This window comes from Coturnix japonica, chromosome 2 (genome assembly GCF_054131305.1).
Source record: "Coturnix japonica strain WE chromosome 2, WE-NBRP24, whole genome shotgun sequence".
Taxonomy (NCBI): domain Eukaryota; kingdom Metazoa; phylum Chordata; class Aves; order Galliformes; family Phasianidae; genus Coturnix; species Coturnix japonica.
In genome coordinates, this window is record NC_140664.1 from 20,094,259 (window position 1) to 20,112,439 (window position 18,181).

The 18,181-nt window shown below is 41.1% G+C and overlaps 1 protein-coding gene across 4 annotated transcripts in view; it reads right to left on the bottom strand.

Annotated features, from left to right (window-relative positions):
• Positions 1-1,352: 1,352 nt before the first annotated feature.
• Positions 1,353-18,181, bottom strand: part of CPQ (carboxypeptidase Q) — a 154,203-nt gene continuing 137,374 nt past the window's right edge. For 3 of the 4 annotated variants that reach the window (XM_085539400.1, XM_085539399.1, XM_015856153.3), the window contains exon 8: positions 1,353-1,848. In XM_085539400.1, coding sequence (XP_085395526.1) covers positions 1,688-1,848 — 161 coding nt within the window. In that variant the 3' untranslated portion in view covers positions 1,353-1,687. Of the gene's footprint in view, positions 1,849-12,710; positions 12,808-18,181 lie in introns of all 4 variants that reach the window. The other variant, XR_004306273.2, reaches the window with a different exon arrangement.

An 18,181-nucleotide genomic window follows, 5' to 3' on the forward strand; every position in this document is an offset into this window, starting at 1 on the left:
AACTCTCCTGAACCTCCAATGTGCAGAGCACCATACCTCAAGGAAAAAGGATTTAGCACAAAAATGAAGAAGCATCCAGTAATATCTGTGAAGGTCAAAAGGTTGCACTCAGAGGCATCTGAGGGTCCATCAGTGATATGCACCGCTAGCTACGCTTTCGTCACATAAGCAAGAAGAAACAAACACGTCTTGCCTTGAAAGCAGAGGAAATTTTTGCTATCTTTCTTTAAATAGTATTTCTTCAAAAAAGAAATGGCAGGATGTCTCTAGGCACTCCCTATGTTCCTGAAATGGTTTGGAAGGAAAACTGAAATATTTAATACAGTTGATGTAAAGCCACTATTAGGGGGTTTATCGTGGTAAACAGGTATCACAGTTATTAATTAATTCCATAAAAATGAATGGCTCATCACTAAGCTACTGCTCAACACTGAACTCATAAACAGCACCAGAGATGGGCTGTCATTGCAGTTTAACACTCTGTTACATTAGTTGTTTTGTGTTGATTAGACTGCAACAGTTGGTCACATCATTAAACTTAAAAGCAGAAGAAATCACCAAGTCACAAAGAAATGAGAAGAAATAAATGCTCCATAATGTTTCCCAACAGCAGTTATATCTCATCTCTTGACACCTCTGAAAGCTTGAATATACATAATCTTTCAGCAGGAAAAACAAAACATCAACAACCAACCAAAAGCAAGAATCAGATTCCCATGTTAATTCTTCCCTGAAAGTTCAGAAATTCCAGAGCCCTCTTGCCTCTGTTCCAGCAGAGGAGGGCACCCCAGCAAAGAGGGCTGCTCTGCGAATGACTCCAGCAGCAGGAATCAAAATCTGCTTTTACACTTTGTTTGGACACCAGTTGGCCGATGCTGAAGGTCACAGATCATAACTGTGATGGCTGTTTCTGGAACACCATGGAGTTTCAGAGAAAAACTGCCACATGCAATCCTCTGCACGTCACCGTGGGGAGTTTTCCATCAGAAAGAAGAGAACAAGACAGATTTCTATGAGGAGGTGACTGAAGACACAAGGGAGCTGCTGCTGTCTAGAGATCTGGGCATCCTGTTACTGGCTTCCTTTCCTCTTTCCTGGTTTATCTGAGTCTTGCAGTTACGTAATAACTTTTATTAAGATTTAACAGCAGGAATGGAGTGAACTATTAAAAGCCATGCCATTTTACCAGTTTGACCATTTTACCATACATTACCATTAAAACAATGAACTGAAAAACACATTATTACCTTAAAAGTGTAAGAAGAAAAGATTGTTTTGTTAATTGCACATCATTTGAATACACAGACTGAAAGATGGAAAATAAACCCATAAATATGTACTCAACACAATGATTATTCTGATGCGACAAATTTATTTTGTTGTATTTTTCCTGCTGCAAAGGATCAGTTTGCATACAAATGATTACTTCATCATGCCAAAGAGATACCATTTCATCAGAAATTTTAAAAGTATTTGGGAAACTTAAAGGGAAATTCACAAATGGAAGGTATTAAAACAGCAAAAAGAACCAGGAATGTGTAAAAGAGAGTACATGCTTTGAAGAAAACAGACAAAATACTGTGCAAAATCAGGTTGAAAAAAGGAATTTCTCACAGCTGTAGACCACATGTATTAGGGGACTCACAGTCTTTACTGATGAACAGAAATCTTCTATCTTGACGCTTTATTACCTTGGCAGCATCTCCTCCATGTCAGCAATTATATAGGAGACAACAGTCCAAACAGCAGCACAGAGATTCATCTGGTTTGGATCCTGAACTGTCATCGTGTCCCCTCGAGAATGATGAAACCAGAAGTATTTACTGAGGTCATCACGCAAGCTGGCACCTACCGAGAAAAATGGGCAATATTCCATTATAAGAACACAAATATTTAAAGCAGACAATAAAACTTGAACCCATTCCTGCACTGTTTATTATTAAATCCACATATAAAGTTCCATATAATAACTGCTTAGAGCTGTGGCATGTGCCGTTTGTAGGTTTATGTTAACTGATCTGACTACATATGGCAGAATAACTTCACACTGAGAGAAAGCTGCACTTCCCCAGAGAGATTAATGTCCCCTGTAACGATGTGCATCCATTTCCATCTAAGACTACCAGAGTCCAATCAGGAAAATCCATACAATAACACACACACAGCAGCAATTCCTTCAGTTCTTAATTCCACAGAATTCTTTAGTCATGAGACCTTGTATCAATATTTATGCCTACTCTGTTGATTAGTAACTGTTTAGTTACGAGTCCTTTTCTTGCTCTTACCTGCATGCAGAAAAGCTTTTAAATTCTGTTTATGAGTCTCAGTTCACCACAGTGATGTGCTGTTTCAGTGCAGTTTTCCAGCTCACCTGAGATAACCCAGCACGCTACATCATAGTGGCTGTCAAGAGACCCTGTCACCCAGGGGCAGACTCAAGATGGGTGATGGAAGCCACAACTCTTTATAGTCAGGAACAAATGGCTCCCTCTGGGACACAGAAAGGTCTGAGCTTCCTTGAGCAGTGTGGGCTCAGAGGATTCAACTATTGCTGATGAGGAGTCACTCAAGGCCTCAAAGAAGAATGAAAGCAAGAGAAGCGGAAGAAGCTGCTGTCCAATAGACACTGCAGTAGAGACACTGGTATGGTGTTAGTGACCTTCTCTTTCTGGCCCTCCTCCATGTGGTCCAGCATCCACTGACTCGCCCTGACAACCTTTCTCCTTGCTATTAATTCACTTTATATTCACTATCTCTGTTCTTCTTTCTGGTTTTATCCCAGAACCCTAGGATGGCTGAAGCTGACAGGACCCTCGGAGCCTTCTGGGCTACCCCTGCTCCAGAAGGGACACCCAGAGCAGGACCCAGCCCCCAGAGGAGGGGACCTCAGGGCCTTGGACAACCTGTGCCAGTGCTCCAGCATGGTACAAGCACAGCAGTGCTGCCTGGTGCTCAGAAGGACCTCCTGTGCTCCAGTTTGTGCCCATGCCCTCTTGTCCTAGCACTGGACACCACTGAACAGAGCCTCGCTTTGTCTTCTTAACATCACCCCATTAGGTGTTTATGTAGACTGATGAGGTCCCCCAGAGCCCATTCTTCTCCATGCTGAACAGGCCCAGCTCTCTTACTCTTCTCACAGGAGAGGGGCTCCAGGCCATGCTGCATCTTCAAGGCCCAGCTGGACTCTCTCCAGTATGCCAATATAGAAGAGTCCAAAACCAGACATTGCTGACATCTTTTTTCCATTTTATCAGCTTCCATTTGCTTTATATTACTGTAAAGTACTCTCCCATCATAAGAAAACTTTATCTAAAATTTAGAAAATAAGTAAATGTAGTATTGCCAACATCATATCGATTCGCTGCTTGTAATTTCTTGGTGTGGAATCATTTTCCCTGCAAAACGCTGAGGTCTAGAAGGCCTGCAGATCTCTTTGTAGGAAGTTGCTAGCACAAAAGCCTCTTTTCCTTGGATGGCCACAGAGCTGAGAAAACAAGCCCTGATATGAGTTCAAGAGTAAGAGCTATAGGCTACAGTCAGAAACACAGACTGAAATTACTCCTACTATATCAAGTAATATAGAAAAAAAAAATCAGGACCGTTTGATTATAAGAAATAAATTATTCATATCTTCACTTATAAGCAGTGGAAAATCAGCATCAGATGATGAGGGCTTTGATAAATTCACATGCGTTCATAAGGCTTGCTATAATGATTTCTCTTCACTGAAATGCGTGAAGCCTTTGGTGAGAATGAAAGAAGAATTTCTCACAATATAAGTGTACATTCCTGTAATACATCTCTTTTGATCACTCACACAGTCATCCAGGACAGTCCAGCTCTTGCTGTGTAATTACTGTTGTAATGGGAACTAATCTAGACTGCTTGTTTCACTGCTCTTATAAGAGAGAAAGAAAATACGAGTGTTTTTTTTTTTCCCATCTGATATGAAGATCCCTTCATAAGAAAGGCCAAAGGCTGCAACAGATGCTTACATGGTTTTGTGACTTTATTTAAGAGGCTCTTCTTGCTCAAGAAACCTATTTACCATTGACTTGAATCAAAGCAGTCCTGCCAAAGTCAATGGGTTTGGTACAGGTTCTGAAATATGTTCCAGTAATTGTAACATTCAATTTATGTCAACTCATATTCACTTCTTAAATTTTATTCTGAATTACTTTAAATATATACAATCATGAGGTAATTGAGCTATGATAAATTCTTTAACTGATGGATTTCTGCCCTACGAAAGCATTACAAGTTAAGTCACTGAGGCAAATCCATCACAATTTTTGAACATTTTAATGAGAATCACAGCAAAAATGAGTAGCCTGGAATTTCTAGTAGACATTTCACTAATCACAGTAATTATGAACTTAGAGAGTAGTGTTTTTTTTTTCTCTGTGAATGGAACAAGTATAAATATGTTTACTTTGTAACATTTAACTCCACAAAATGCTGAAATATCTGTTTCTCTAAACTGATATAAAAATAAGATAATGATGTAACTTTGACACCAAGCAATTACCGTGTAAAAATTCATGCAGAAGGATTTGTTACAAAGCATGTGAGTAGACAAAATATTAAAGGGTTCCTGATCTGGCCATTCTGACTCTTTAAAGTCTTAGGCTATTATTGAAGTCACTGACCCGTAAACATCTTATGAGACTGATGAAAAGACCCAAAGAAAGCAGTTTCATCCTATGTAATTAGAAACAAACATGAAAATCTGTATTCTTGGCTTGGAGTACAAGAGAGGCGTACAGCAGAGCACCCAGCACAAGCCTCTAGACATGAAACACCCTGGGACACAGATATGACTGTAAGCAATTTTCACGTCTCCTTCTCCAAATATGAGACCCCTCTATATTGATGTTAGTTGCCAGAAGATATTTATGGCTTTCAGAGGTCGCCAGGCTGTGGGAAGATGCTGAATATTGCCCCTTCACCAGCACATGTCCCAGACTGAGGTCAACCTGTGCAAATGACTGTGAAGAGAGGAATTCTGAGAGGCCATGCAGACTGAAGTCATGTCGGATTACCTAAATAAAGTCAGTGAGATCCCACAGCCCTTTTTCTAATATACGAACAGAATAAAGAAATACTTTAAATACAGTTATCCCATAGAATTTAGGTGAAAGGGAGAGAATTCTGCACACTACTTTGGACAGTAAGATTTCAGTGTAGGCTGGCTGGCTGACCTTAGCGGATCCAACATAGACACTGTACTATTAACTCTTCTCAAGCAAAATCTGGCCAGTAGCCACATTTGTCACTTCCAGAAGCCTGAAAGGTAGTGAGAAATCAGAAACATTCACCTACATGCAAATTTTAAAGCACTAATTACCAACTAGTTTGTGCTGTTTTTTTGTTGTTGTTGTTTTTCCCACCAGAGAGTACTGCTGTTACTATTTAGATGGTGTAATCTCCCTGAGGAACAGCAGATACACACAGTAACAAATGGAAGTTTATTTTTGCAAGCTATGTAAACTAGCAGTCAAGTAAATCAGGTGAGTAGCTGCGTCTCATAGATCTGTCAATAAATTATTTACCCATCTCCATGCCAGCCATTTACAAAGTGGGTAGCAACAGCCCCACAAGAGTGCTGAATGGCCTAATTAAGTACTTAAAAATCCTCCAGATGGAAGGTGTTACACAGGTATACATCAGGTATTTAGCTCTGATTTCCAGGTGGAACCAATTCACAAGCAGAAAAAACAGTGATGGGCTCCATGCTCCACTGTTACATTTTATGCTCTTTTCTGTTTTCCTTCTGTTCCAGATTGCAGAGCAAGAACACCCATAAAGAAAAAGAGAATGTTTGCCAAACAACCTTCTTTAATTGGCCTTTTTCAGTCTGTTCACATTTACAGGGATGGAAATCACATGAGGAGCACTGCTAGCCAATAAGGAATTTAGTGAGAAACTGCTTTTAGCTGGATGTAGTAAATGTTATAGCATGAAAATAGGGAATGTTAAAAGCAGCTGCCAAATACTGTACTTATTCAAATGCAACAAAAATACTGGAAATCAAAACATGAAAATAATTAATCACAGTTTCAGTAAGATACTACATAGATAATTCATAACTCCATTACAGGATGGCAGGAATCCCTCTTTAGCAGAGTGGTGCATTTTAGCTGTCTAAACGCTGCCACTTGGGGCCATTTCTGACTCCCCAAAAGCCTGAGAAGAAACATCGCAGGTCTGGGTAAATGCTGAGGCCAACAGTCTGCTCTTCGGTTGGACCATGTATTTGCTTAGGGGCCTAAAGTACACTCGGCTGGAATCTCCTTGAGGCAGCAGGTCGCTGCCTCGTTCATCTGCCTTTGGTGGGAAATGCTCACAAACACTCAGATAATGCCACTGACTTCTCATTCTGGGCTTTCGGGTTTCTTCATTGTGGGTGTTACACCTTTTTGTTCTTCTGCTCTCAACTCCTGAGATAATTTCACTATACATGACCTTCTAGTGAGCACTGAGCAAGCTGCTGGTGAAACTGATTTTGTCCTCAGGTTACAGAGCAGAGCAGCAGAGCTTGTCCAACTTACTTCATTAAGGCAGTTCTTCTTAAAACATACAACCAGCATGTGCCCTTCTGTGACCAGATGCCTGTTGAAAACTCAGATTACACTGAGGGGCGTGGGGCAGTGCTGGTGTCATCTGAGTTGGCAAAATCATTAATCACAGGGGTCCCCTTAGCACAGCAGGCAGGCGTCCTGTGATCAGACCCCACTTCTAGGATACTATCATTGCCAGGTGTTGCAGGCCTGCTACATACTGCTCAACCAGTCACTCAAACATAAACCGGGCTTACTCCTTCTCTCTTCCTCAAGCGCTGCATTGTCCTTTAAACTAGTCACCTTCCAAGCTTTGCCATCAAATGCAAGTGTTTCTTCACAGATTGATTCTCATAGCCTCATCACGAAGCTATGAGAAAAACAGGGCAATGGTATAAAACTACACCAAAGCAGTCAATTTCTCTTTACCTTATGAATGTGAATTATTGTCACTGTTTCCAGAAGCAATAACCAAACATAACAACCTGCTGCTGCTACCATTGCAAACCTTTCCATTAGTTCTGTTTGAGAGTTGCCTGAGCTACCGTCATGACTATGCCCTGCTCCCAGATGGTGGTTACCATATGCAGCAGGAATAACACTTGCCACCTTCAATACTGCTGCACCAGGGGCCTCATCTCGAGGAACCACATCTACATGGAGCTCTGTGCTGGAGTGAGTGCAATGGAGGCCGACAAGGTGCCATGAGCAGTTGTTCTGTGAGAAGAAGCTGAGAGAGATAGGACTGCTCAGCCTGGAGAAGAGAAGGCTCAGGGGATCTCATCAGTGGGTATACCCACCCCGGGTGATTCTGCTATCCCTGGTGCCAATTCAGACATCTCTTACAACAGATACACCATACATACATTTTTCAATTCTCTTTTTGCTCATTCATGTCTGGAAACCATTTCTCAAGTCTCTGCATGACCAGCTATTTTACAACAGTTTGCTGCACTGCATAAGGCAGGTAAAAGCAGCTGCTCTGGTAACTGATGTATTTTCAGTAATCAGCTGTGTAAGAGTATCTTGATGAAAACCCCCCCACACACACTGAGGAATACTGAAAAACAGTCAATTCTTTCTAGCTCTGATCTCAGCATGAAATGCACACTGTGAATATTAATCGAGTAGTGAGCAGAATATTTACCTGTCTTGCAACATATCTTCATCAAACAGCAATTTTTCACACGTTAATAAACTGTCTGCCACATTTTTTTCTTGCTAACTTAATTAGATGAGATAGTGCTATTGAGATAGAATAGATGAATGAATCACAGAATGAATGATGAGTGTGTCAGTTATGACCACTGCTTCTTGTCAATCAGCCAGGCACACTACTGCCTTGGTACACATTGCTGTAACTAGTCATCCACAGACAGACATTTAAGCTTTAAAATTATTTCTCATTTGTGCAATGAATCGAATATTAGTTAGTGATAATGAGCAAAGACAGTTTCCATAAAAACTGAGGTATCTTCAAGGGGGAAAGCATGTAATATCTGCTAAACATTTTTCCAGTGCAAAATGTTTTGCATTATATTTCTCCATACATTTGTTTTCATTTTTGTTTTATACACCAAATAAATGTAATTGCCAAAGGAAGCCCAATGTAAGTCATGTAGTAAGCATGTCTGCTGTACTGCCCTACCAATGGATTCCCAGCTGTTTTTGCTTTCAAATGAATTTTGTAACACAAGAATTCAGTGAAACTTTCATATATTACTGTTTGTGTCGGGTCCCCTGAGTGCGTCGGGTCTTCAATACTAGAGTTGGATCTTTGGGATACTGACCCCCATGATCTCTGTATGTACACTGCCATATATAGTGAAGTTAATATACTAATAAATAACAACAATGTATAAGCAATGTGTAACTTTTTTAGACCTCATTTTACAGCAATCCCTAGAGGAGATGACAGAATTGCCACTCCACTGTTTCACACAGTATATTTATTTACCTCTCGAAAGAAAAGAGAAAAAAAAGACTCTGGTTCAGAAGAGCATACACTGTAAATAGACCAGAGGGACTGCAGGGTAAGAGAGGCATGCAGAGATGAAATGGCACATCCATTTTCTCACAGCAGCTGAGAAAGAAATAAATGTTAAACATCTGAGCTTAGACTAGTGCCCTGTTGAGCAAGCTATACTACCTCCTAACAGCAAAGCTAGAAATGCCTCCACAAAGGATATTTTGTTCAAGGTTTCCAAAAGTACAAGAAGCTAAAAGAAAAGCCTTGTAAGATTACTTTCATCTGCACACATCACATCTTCCAAGTGCCTACATCTTCTAGCTTCATCTTAACGTCAAATCTGCAAAAAGAACTGCTGATAGTGAGTTGTAAATACAGATATCTGATCTGAAACTTTATTTCTGCACTAATTTCCTGGTTACAAAACAAAGATTGCTTCTATTTTCTTTTTTTTTTTTTTTTTTTTTTTTTCCCTTCAGAAACACAAAAACTCCTTGACTGTCAAATGGACTCTGATCTCAGGTCTTTTTAACATCAATGGTACTACTCAGGAATGTACAAAAAAACAAAAACAAAAACAATGCCCATGCAATAAAAGTAGACTTGATAAAATACATATATATATGTACTCTGGAGATATTGTCTCTCTGGAGATATTCAAGACCCACCTGTGTGACATAGTGTAGGGAACCTGCTTTGGCAGGGGGGTTGGACACAATGATCTCTAGAGGTCCCTTCCAACCCCTACAATTCTGTGTGATTCTGTGATATGTTCCTTATACTGAGTACTCAGAAGAAAACAGGCAAAGGGGTGCAGCATAGTCCTCTACATAGCTAAGAACTCCTATGTATCAGGAAAGTATAAAATAAGCGTTCTCTGGCTTACACCAGACATCTCACTCAGCTTTCATGCTCCCGTACACCCTGTGAAATGGGGGCATGGGGTTACGTATATGCCCACGCAGTAACAGAATCAACAGGCTCTCACTTTTCATAAGCAGAGCACTGCTGTCCTGAACATTTCTAAAGGTCAAAACTGCAGGGAAGAGGTGAAGAGACACATGATTTTTCCTCAAAAGGGTATGTGTCAAAGAGCTATCAAAAAACCCCCAACCACCTGTAGGTAAAAGATTTGAACAGGAATAACATTTCTTATTCTGCTTTTTGTTTTGCATCTTTCTAAATCCCAGCAATATCTCACATCCTAAATGGTCAGGCATTAAAACTACTACAGTCATACTTCTGTTTATCACGGGCTCACTGGAGGACTACACCCCCAGTGCTACACGGGGCATCTCACTGCTTGTGCCTGATGCTCTGTGAGCTGCTCTCAGTTATAAGCAATCTTCAGAACCATTTCTCTTACAAAAACCCAATTTTTGTAGAAACTTCCTGCATGTGTTTCAGTGCACGTATTTACCTCTTCTTTCACAGGACAACCTGTAGTTGATAGCTGGCTATAATGCCAATTATTTCATTACCTATTTTTCAAGTATGCAGAGACAATGGAGAACATTACTGTTGTTTAATGGGGCACTGACAGTCTCAAATGATGAAATTACAGGCTAAGTTGCCCAAGTTTCATGGCTAGAGACACTGAAATGGTTTCCATTGCAGAGCTTATAAATAACATCAGAAGTCCTGCTGTTTCACCTCCTGAGTCATTCTCTCAAAAGTCTTTAAAATTCATGATTCAAACAACAAGGCAGACAGAAAGCTTTCAGTCGGTTGTTTCAGCGGCTAATTAAATGAAACTGCAGTGTAAGGGAGACAATGTGAAGCATGTATTATTTCTTGTTTTGCCCAATGCATTGGAGAATGAATCCTCTGGATACGCTAAACAGACTAAATTACAGCTCGGGATTATCACAGTTATGTTTGCAACACATTAACCTTTCACTCATTGCAGTGAAGGAAAAGTGGCAGCTGGAGATCCAATCTATGCTTACAGAATGGAATTCTGTAAAATCAGGTCTTGGGAAGGTAAGTAGTTCTACTCTATAAAGCAGGACAGTGGGCACGGCCCTGAGTGCAGGAGTTCAGGGAGCATCTGGACACAGCTCAGACACACTGGGTTGGAAGTTGGGGTGGTCCTGTATGGAGGCAGGAACTGGATTCAATGAGTTATTGTGGGTCCCTTCCAGCCCAGGATATTCTTTGATTCTGTGTGACTGCAGCATCTTCCCAACAAACTTCCCCATGGCGTTTTTGTTTGGCCCTCCTCCCACAGCACAAACTCCCTGCTTGTCACTGTCCCCCAGAACTGAACTGACGCTTTCAGACAATCACCCCAGATCTTTCTTACCCAAAAGAACTAATCTGGATCCTGCTGTCATGTACACAAAGCACCTGCATATATGCACAGCAAACTGCATCACTCTACATCTAGTAGCACTGAAATGCCACTGGCTGTTTTATCACTTAGGCACTTCCTAATGTGAAATATTTGACACATGTTCAGTTTGTCATCAGTAAATTTTGCCAAGCTGATGCTCACTCTGTTTGTGACACCCAAAAAAGGGTGTCTGGGAAGCCTAATAAAGTTATTCCTCCACTGGGAAAACTGGCAATTTATTTCTACCTTCTTTTAATCAGGTACTCTGACAGAGAGCTGTGATAGAACTCTGCAAGAAGGAAATATCTCTATCTATCCTACTAGTGTATTTCTCTAAATGTCTTTTAAGCTGCACTTTGATGACAAGATACAGTTACAAAAATGGTCATAAACTCCAAAAAAACACTACTAGATCAGCGAGGAATAACAACTTTCTTCACAAGCATTGCTGATTATTCTGCTCCTTTCATATTTTCTGACCTTGCAGCCAATAGAATCATGGAGTCACAGAATGGTTTGGGTTGAAAGGGGCCTTAGAGCCCATTTAAATGTCAGCCCCCTGCCGTGGGCAGAGCTGCCCCCCAGTGGATCAGGCTGCCGAAGGCCCCATCCAACACAGTCCATGGCTGTGGCATCCACAGCTGCCCTCATAGTGAAGAATTTCTTCCTAGTGTCTAATCTAAACCTATCCACTTGTAGTTTAAAGGCATCACTCCTTTTCCTGCCACTACACTCTGATAGAGTATCCCTCCAGCTTTACTATAGGCCCCTTTAGGTACTGGAATGCTGCTACAAGGTCTCCCTTATCCTGGCTTTTTTACCACCCTGGCTCAATGATTTGCAGATCCTTACTTAGGCAGAGCTTTTCAATTTAATATTATATACCCATATTAATTGTAGGAATGCATTCAGTATATTTAAATACAGTTTATTTTATTTGCGCTTCATTTAAAATGAGCTACGTGACCACCTATGTTACACAGAGACTATTTAACAAAGCTGGTATTTTCAGAACTGGTTTTCGAATTTGTAAACTCTTCACATTTTGCATTCTCTTTAAAGCATTACTTAAAATGGATGAAAGACATTGCAAAATTGACAATTTCTCTACTCTAGAATTTGTCTTCATGCACTTATTTATGCCTCAGTTCAGTAAAGCGGTTAAAATTTGAGCATGTAATTTACTGATAAGGCTTTAAATATTGCACATGAGGGTTAAGTGAAGTACTTTGTAAGACTGAGACCCATGTGAACCATCCTTCCCAATCTAATGCATTCTTATATATTTCTATACACACTGTATAACTGTTCCACGGTGTTGATGCTTTGGACTTGCTAAGAAACTCAAAGTGTCAATGTGCTTTCTATAGCACCCTCCACTAACCAAGGAGCTTGCTGTCAGTGCTGAGTTATTCTACAGAGAAACTCTGTGCTATGAAATTCCAAAGACACTCAGGCATTCAGAGGAGACATGTACTTCCTGGGATATGTTAAAGCTCTGATGTGGGGAGCTAGAACCAGAGGAATGAGCCACGTATCAGGGCTTATTTCATCATGTGTTTCTTCGGGAACAGTATATATTCATATTTTCAATCACTTTAAGAAACTTCCTTGTATTTCACATATAATGGAGGTTTTACCTAAGCCAAATTTGCAGCCCAGTTTAATACAAGCCTTTAGGACTGCTTTCCCAGAGGAGGTACCAGACTCAGAAAAAAACATCTAGCTTTCCATTGAAGACTCTAATCTCTGCTGGACACAAATGCAAGTGGATGCTTAATCACAGACTTCCTGCAGGGACTCTCCAGCAATTTGCTAACTCCTAGGAACACTAAATTCAAAGCACCTGGCTTAGCAGAACTTTCCTCTGTCCAGATGGTGACCAAAGCCTTTTAGCAACTAGCCCAGTGATGAGTAGTCATGGAGAAAAATGATCACCCCTGCTGTAAAGAAAACACATTTTAAGCAAACCATGAGTTAGTTATATTTTATACAACACAAAAAAAAATGCATGTTTATACAATCACACCAGCAGGATAAGCAATGTATTTTACTGCCTCATCGCTGTCATACCTGATTGAAACTTCAAACACTTGAAGGGGATGGTAGATTTTAGATGCAGAACTGTGAGACAGAGCTGGTAGAACACTGTGACTACAAGAACAAAACATAATTATATCTACTGTTACTGATTAATGCATACTATGGAATTAAACCCATATAAGCTATTTCCTAATAAATGTTAGATGCTCCAGATATATTGATGATGAAATATCTCTTTCATCTGATCTACAAACCAGTGTATGTGTAACTAGTTTATTATTAATAGAAAAACAGAGAGGTACTTGAAACAAAGTTCAGCTCTGATCTTATCTCAAGGTTCAGGGTAGTTCAGATCTGTGGTTGAGTGCCCTTCCTAAAACAAAATTCCAGTAAATCGCCCCATTCTGATATGCAGATGGTGGTACTCTATGGGCTTTGAACAAAAAGAAGCAGGAAAGAAGAAAAAGCAATTGAAACCAATGTTTCTATGTTCTTAAACAATAACATTCATTCCCCAAAAAGGAATTAATGTACAATCAAAACAGCCACTACAACACTGTTGACTGCAATTACAGAATCTTTGCTTTCATATTTCATGAAGAGACACAGGGCTCATTCAAGGATGCTTGTGCTTTAAGGCTGGGAAGGACAGAAAATCCCGACACCTGCTCAGACTCTGCGGTACATCACCTAACTGGATGTGGACTCTGACTGATCCACACGGTACTGTTTATATCAGAAAAACACAGAGTAAATAAAGCCATGTCCCTCTCTAGCAAAATTCTTTCTGCCAGTAAATTTGAGTTGATGTGAAAAGCCATTTTCCCACAGTGCAAACATGCTGAGTCACTTGTCGCAATGCAAATGCATTAAAAGATCAGTCACAAAGGTCAGAAAGATCACTGAGAGATGCCGATAATTAATTTTATGTCGTAAGGTTGCTCCCTTTCAGTGACAGAACCTCATTCCCATCAGTTAGTGAAAATACCATTTGCCTTAAAGAGAGGTGTACCGCTTTCTCTGTGCCACATGCTCTGGATATGCCATTTTTTTTCCTTACTATTTTGTCATTTTATTTATTTATTTATTTTTATTCAAATGAAATCTGCATGGGGGGAAACTCATACAGAAAACCGTATGAGTGAAACTTTCCAGAAGCACAAGATGGCACTCGCGTATCCTGCCGCCCCTGGATGCCGAGCTGTGAGTGCACCTTTGAAATCCTCCTCCAGATATGATCTGATTATCTCCACTGCAATCATATTATTGCACAAATCAAGAATCAATACGTATTTTTTATCATTAGGGAGTAAGAATGCCCAAGGCCTCATTTTAAATTATATGCTAATGTTGCTCAGTGCAGCTTTTTCTGGAACTGTGTGAGCAGCTCCAAATGGCACATTTTATATATGATGCAACAAATGTGGATAATTTGATAAGACTGTCTTTATGCAATGCTAAGTAAACTTAGCTTATTAGTTCAAACACTCCCTGCCGCTCTTCTGATACAGTGTGACCGTCCTAACACTCTGAGCAGTGTTTTCAGTTGTATAAATAGAAGTAGCTTGGATATGATTTTAAGTCGAAGAAATCAGGGCAAGTACCCTCTTGTAAAGCTGTTTATTGTGTGGTGCTCAGAAACCATCTACAGCCTGATGCAGCAGGGCAAAAGAGCCAGTGATGAGGGCTGGTAGCAGCCTAAAACGAGTTATGTAACTGCAAGACTATTTCTAAATGACCGCAATTAGTTTAATAGAGAAAGCTATCGTATAGTCCCTCAAAAAATCTTCACATTGCTATACTTGCCTTACATGGGAGAAAGGCATGCTCCCCAAGTTCAACTTTCCATAACCAGATTCCAAATTGACAGATGTTTGAACATTAAATCCAGATATGATGGATTTGGATCTCTATCCTCACCTTCTTTCTTGACCTTTTGATTACTCTGCTAATATATACCTCTATAATTGATCAAAATGTTTGCTATTCTAATTTAACCATTAAGAAAAGGCTGAGAATGTAGAAAAGTTCAAAACATTCAGGTTTCATTGGAAAAGAGGAGAGTAACAAATTTGTTTCCTATCAAATACATATAGTGAAAACATCTTTAAACACAGCAAATATGTACGCTAACCCACATATAATTTAAAACCTTTCAGGAACCAAACTATTTATTTCCATGGAAATTACATGTCACGGGTTAGTTAGATTTACCTATGCCCGTGACAGGGGAAGCCACCCCACGCCCCCCCCCGGGGCCCGGAAAGGAGGGGGAAAAGGGGAGTGGGATAAAACAGCGACAATCTAAGGAGGAAAAACTTATTTTACTAAATATGATATCGAAATACAAGATAACACAATATAATATAATTAAGGCTAACAAAATCGAACGAAACAGAGAGAGAGAGAGTCTCCGAAAACCGAGAGGCCTACTGTGAACTCTAGGCGACACGGCTGGAACGCTTCCCACTCTCCGAGAAGTTCGAGAGAAGAAGGAGGGCACTCCAGCCTGGGAACGAGATTATATAGAGTCCTGGTCCCGTGACTTATTGTTACTCCTGTTGTTCTCTGGGATATGTAGTCTTCTTCTGTGGACTGTACATTCAACAGAAGTATCCATACTTGACATGATGTTATGATGTGGAATACTGATACTGATAGCAAAATTACAAAACCATGACATTCCACCCCTTATTCTACATTATTACATCATGGTAAATATATATATACATATATATACACGTATGTAAAATTATGATAGCTAAACAGTAGAATTACATGTAACATAACTAAATGTACAACTATAATAACTAAAATACACTACACATGCAAACATATATACATATAAATACATAAAATTATTGACTGCACTCCCCCAGCATCAAATTCCCTTGTGGCACACATTGAACATCCCCATCCTTCTGCATTACCCACCAAGTGCACCCAGGTCCCTGGGCAAAGACAGTTCCACGGATAGGTTTGCCCTTTCCAGAAGCTGGAAGGACCCAAACAGCTTTTCCCAACATGTTCTTTACATGTACAACAGGGACCTTATCTCCTTCTACAGTGTGTAGGGGGCTAGATTGACTAGGACCATCACGATTGACAGATCCTCTAGTATTCACCAACCAAGTGGCTTCTGCCAGATTCTTCTCCCAGTGCTTAAATGTTCCGCCACCCATTGCTTTCAACATAGTTTTCAACAACCCATTATATCGTTCAATTTTACCAGAAGCTGGTGCATGGTAGGGAATATGATAAATCCACTCAATGCCATGATCTTTGGCCCAAGTATTTATAAGGGAATTTTTAAAATGTGTCCCATTATCAGATTCAATTCTTTCTGGGGTGCCATGTCGCCACAGGACTTGTTTCTCAAGACCTAATATGGTGTTTCGAGCAGTTGCATGGGGTACTGCGTATGTTTCAAGCCACCCAGTGGTTGCCTCTACCATGGTGAGTACATAACACTTACCACTGCGAGATCGTGGCAAGGTGATATAATCAACCTGCCACGCCTCCCCATATTTATACTTTTGCCACCGCCCTTCCTCCCAGAGAGGTTTCATCCTTTTGGCTTGTTTAATTATGGCACATGTTTCACAATCATGAATAATCTGCGCAATAGCGTCCATGGTTAAGTCCACCCCTCGGTCTCTGGCCCACTTATATGTCGCGTCTCTTCCTTGGTGACCTGAGGTCTCATGAGCCCATCGAGCTAGAAATAATTCACCCTTATTCTGCCAGTCCAAGTCAATTTGAGCCACCTCAATTTTGGCAGCTTTATCTACCTGATGGTTGTTTTGTTGTTCTTCAGTAGCCCGACTTTTGGGCACATGTGCATCCACATGACGCACCTTTACAACCATATTCTTTGTTCGGGCAGCAATGTCCTTCCATAATTCAGCGGCCCAAACAGATTTACCCTTCCGTTGCCAGTTGTTTTGTTCCCACCTCTGTAACCACCCCCATAAGGCATTTGCCACCATCCATGAGTCAGTATAAAGATACAGCATTGGCCACCTCTCCCGTTCAGCAACATCTAAGGCCAGCTGGACAGCTTTTACCTCTGCAAACTGACTTGATTCTCCCTTACCTTCGGTGGCCTCTGCAACCTGTCGTGTGGGGCTCCACACAGCAGCTTTCCATTTGCGATGCTTCCCTACAATGCGACATGATCCGTCTGTGAATAGGGCATATTTCTTTTCATTTTCTGGTAATTCGTTGTATGGTGGGGCCTCTTTAGCACGTGATACCTCTTCTGCTGGTGATGTTCCAAACCTTTTATCTTCAGGCCAGTCCATGATTACCTCTAGGATTCCTGGACGATTGAGGTTTCCCATTCGCGCTCGCTGTGTAATCAGCGTAATCCACTTGCTCCAGGTGACATCGGTAGCATGATGAGTGGAGGGAACCTGTCCTTTGAACATCCAGTTCAGCACTGGCAGTCGAGGTGCCAAAAGGAGCTGTGTTTCAGTCCCGACTACTTCGGAAGCAGCCCGAACCCCCTCATACGCGGCTAAGATCTCCTTCTCAGTTGGAGTGTAGCACTCTTCAGACCCCTTATATGATCGACTCCAGAATCCCAGGGGTCGGCCTCGGGTCTCTCCTGAGGCTCTTTGCCACAAACTCCAAGTGGGGCCTTTCTCTCCAGCAGCAGTATAGAGGATGTTCTTTACATCCTGTCCAGTCCGTACTGGCCCCAGAGCTACAGCTCGGGCTATCTCTTGTTTAATCTGTTCAAAAGCCTGCTGCTGCTCAGGGCCCCATGCAAAATCGTTCTTCTTCCGCGTCACCTGATAAAGGGGGCTTACAATGAGGCTGTAGTTTGGAATGTGCATCCTCCAAAAGCCCACTGCACCCAGGAAAGATTGTGTCTCTTTCTTGCTAGTTGGTGGAGACATGGCAGTGATTTTGTCGATCACATCTGTTGGGATGTGACGACGTCCATCCTGCCACTTTATACCTAAGAACTGAATTTCCTGGGCAGGTCCTTTTACTTTGCTTCGCTTAATAGCAAAGCCGGCTTGTAGAAGAATTTGGATGATCTGCTCTCCTTTTGTGAAAACCTCTTCTGCTGTATCACCCCACACAACAATGTCATCAATGTACTGCAGGTGTTCAGGAGCACCACCTTGTTCCAGTACAGTTTGGACCAACCCATGGCAAATGGTTGGGCTGTGTTTCCACCCCTGGGGCAAACGGTTCCAAGTATACTGAATGCCCCTCCAGGTGAAGGCAAACTGTGGCTTACATTCTGCAGCCAAAGGAATA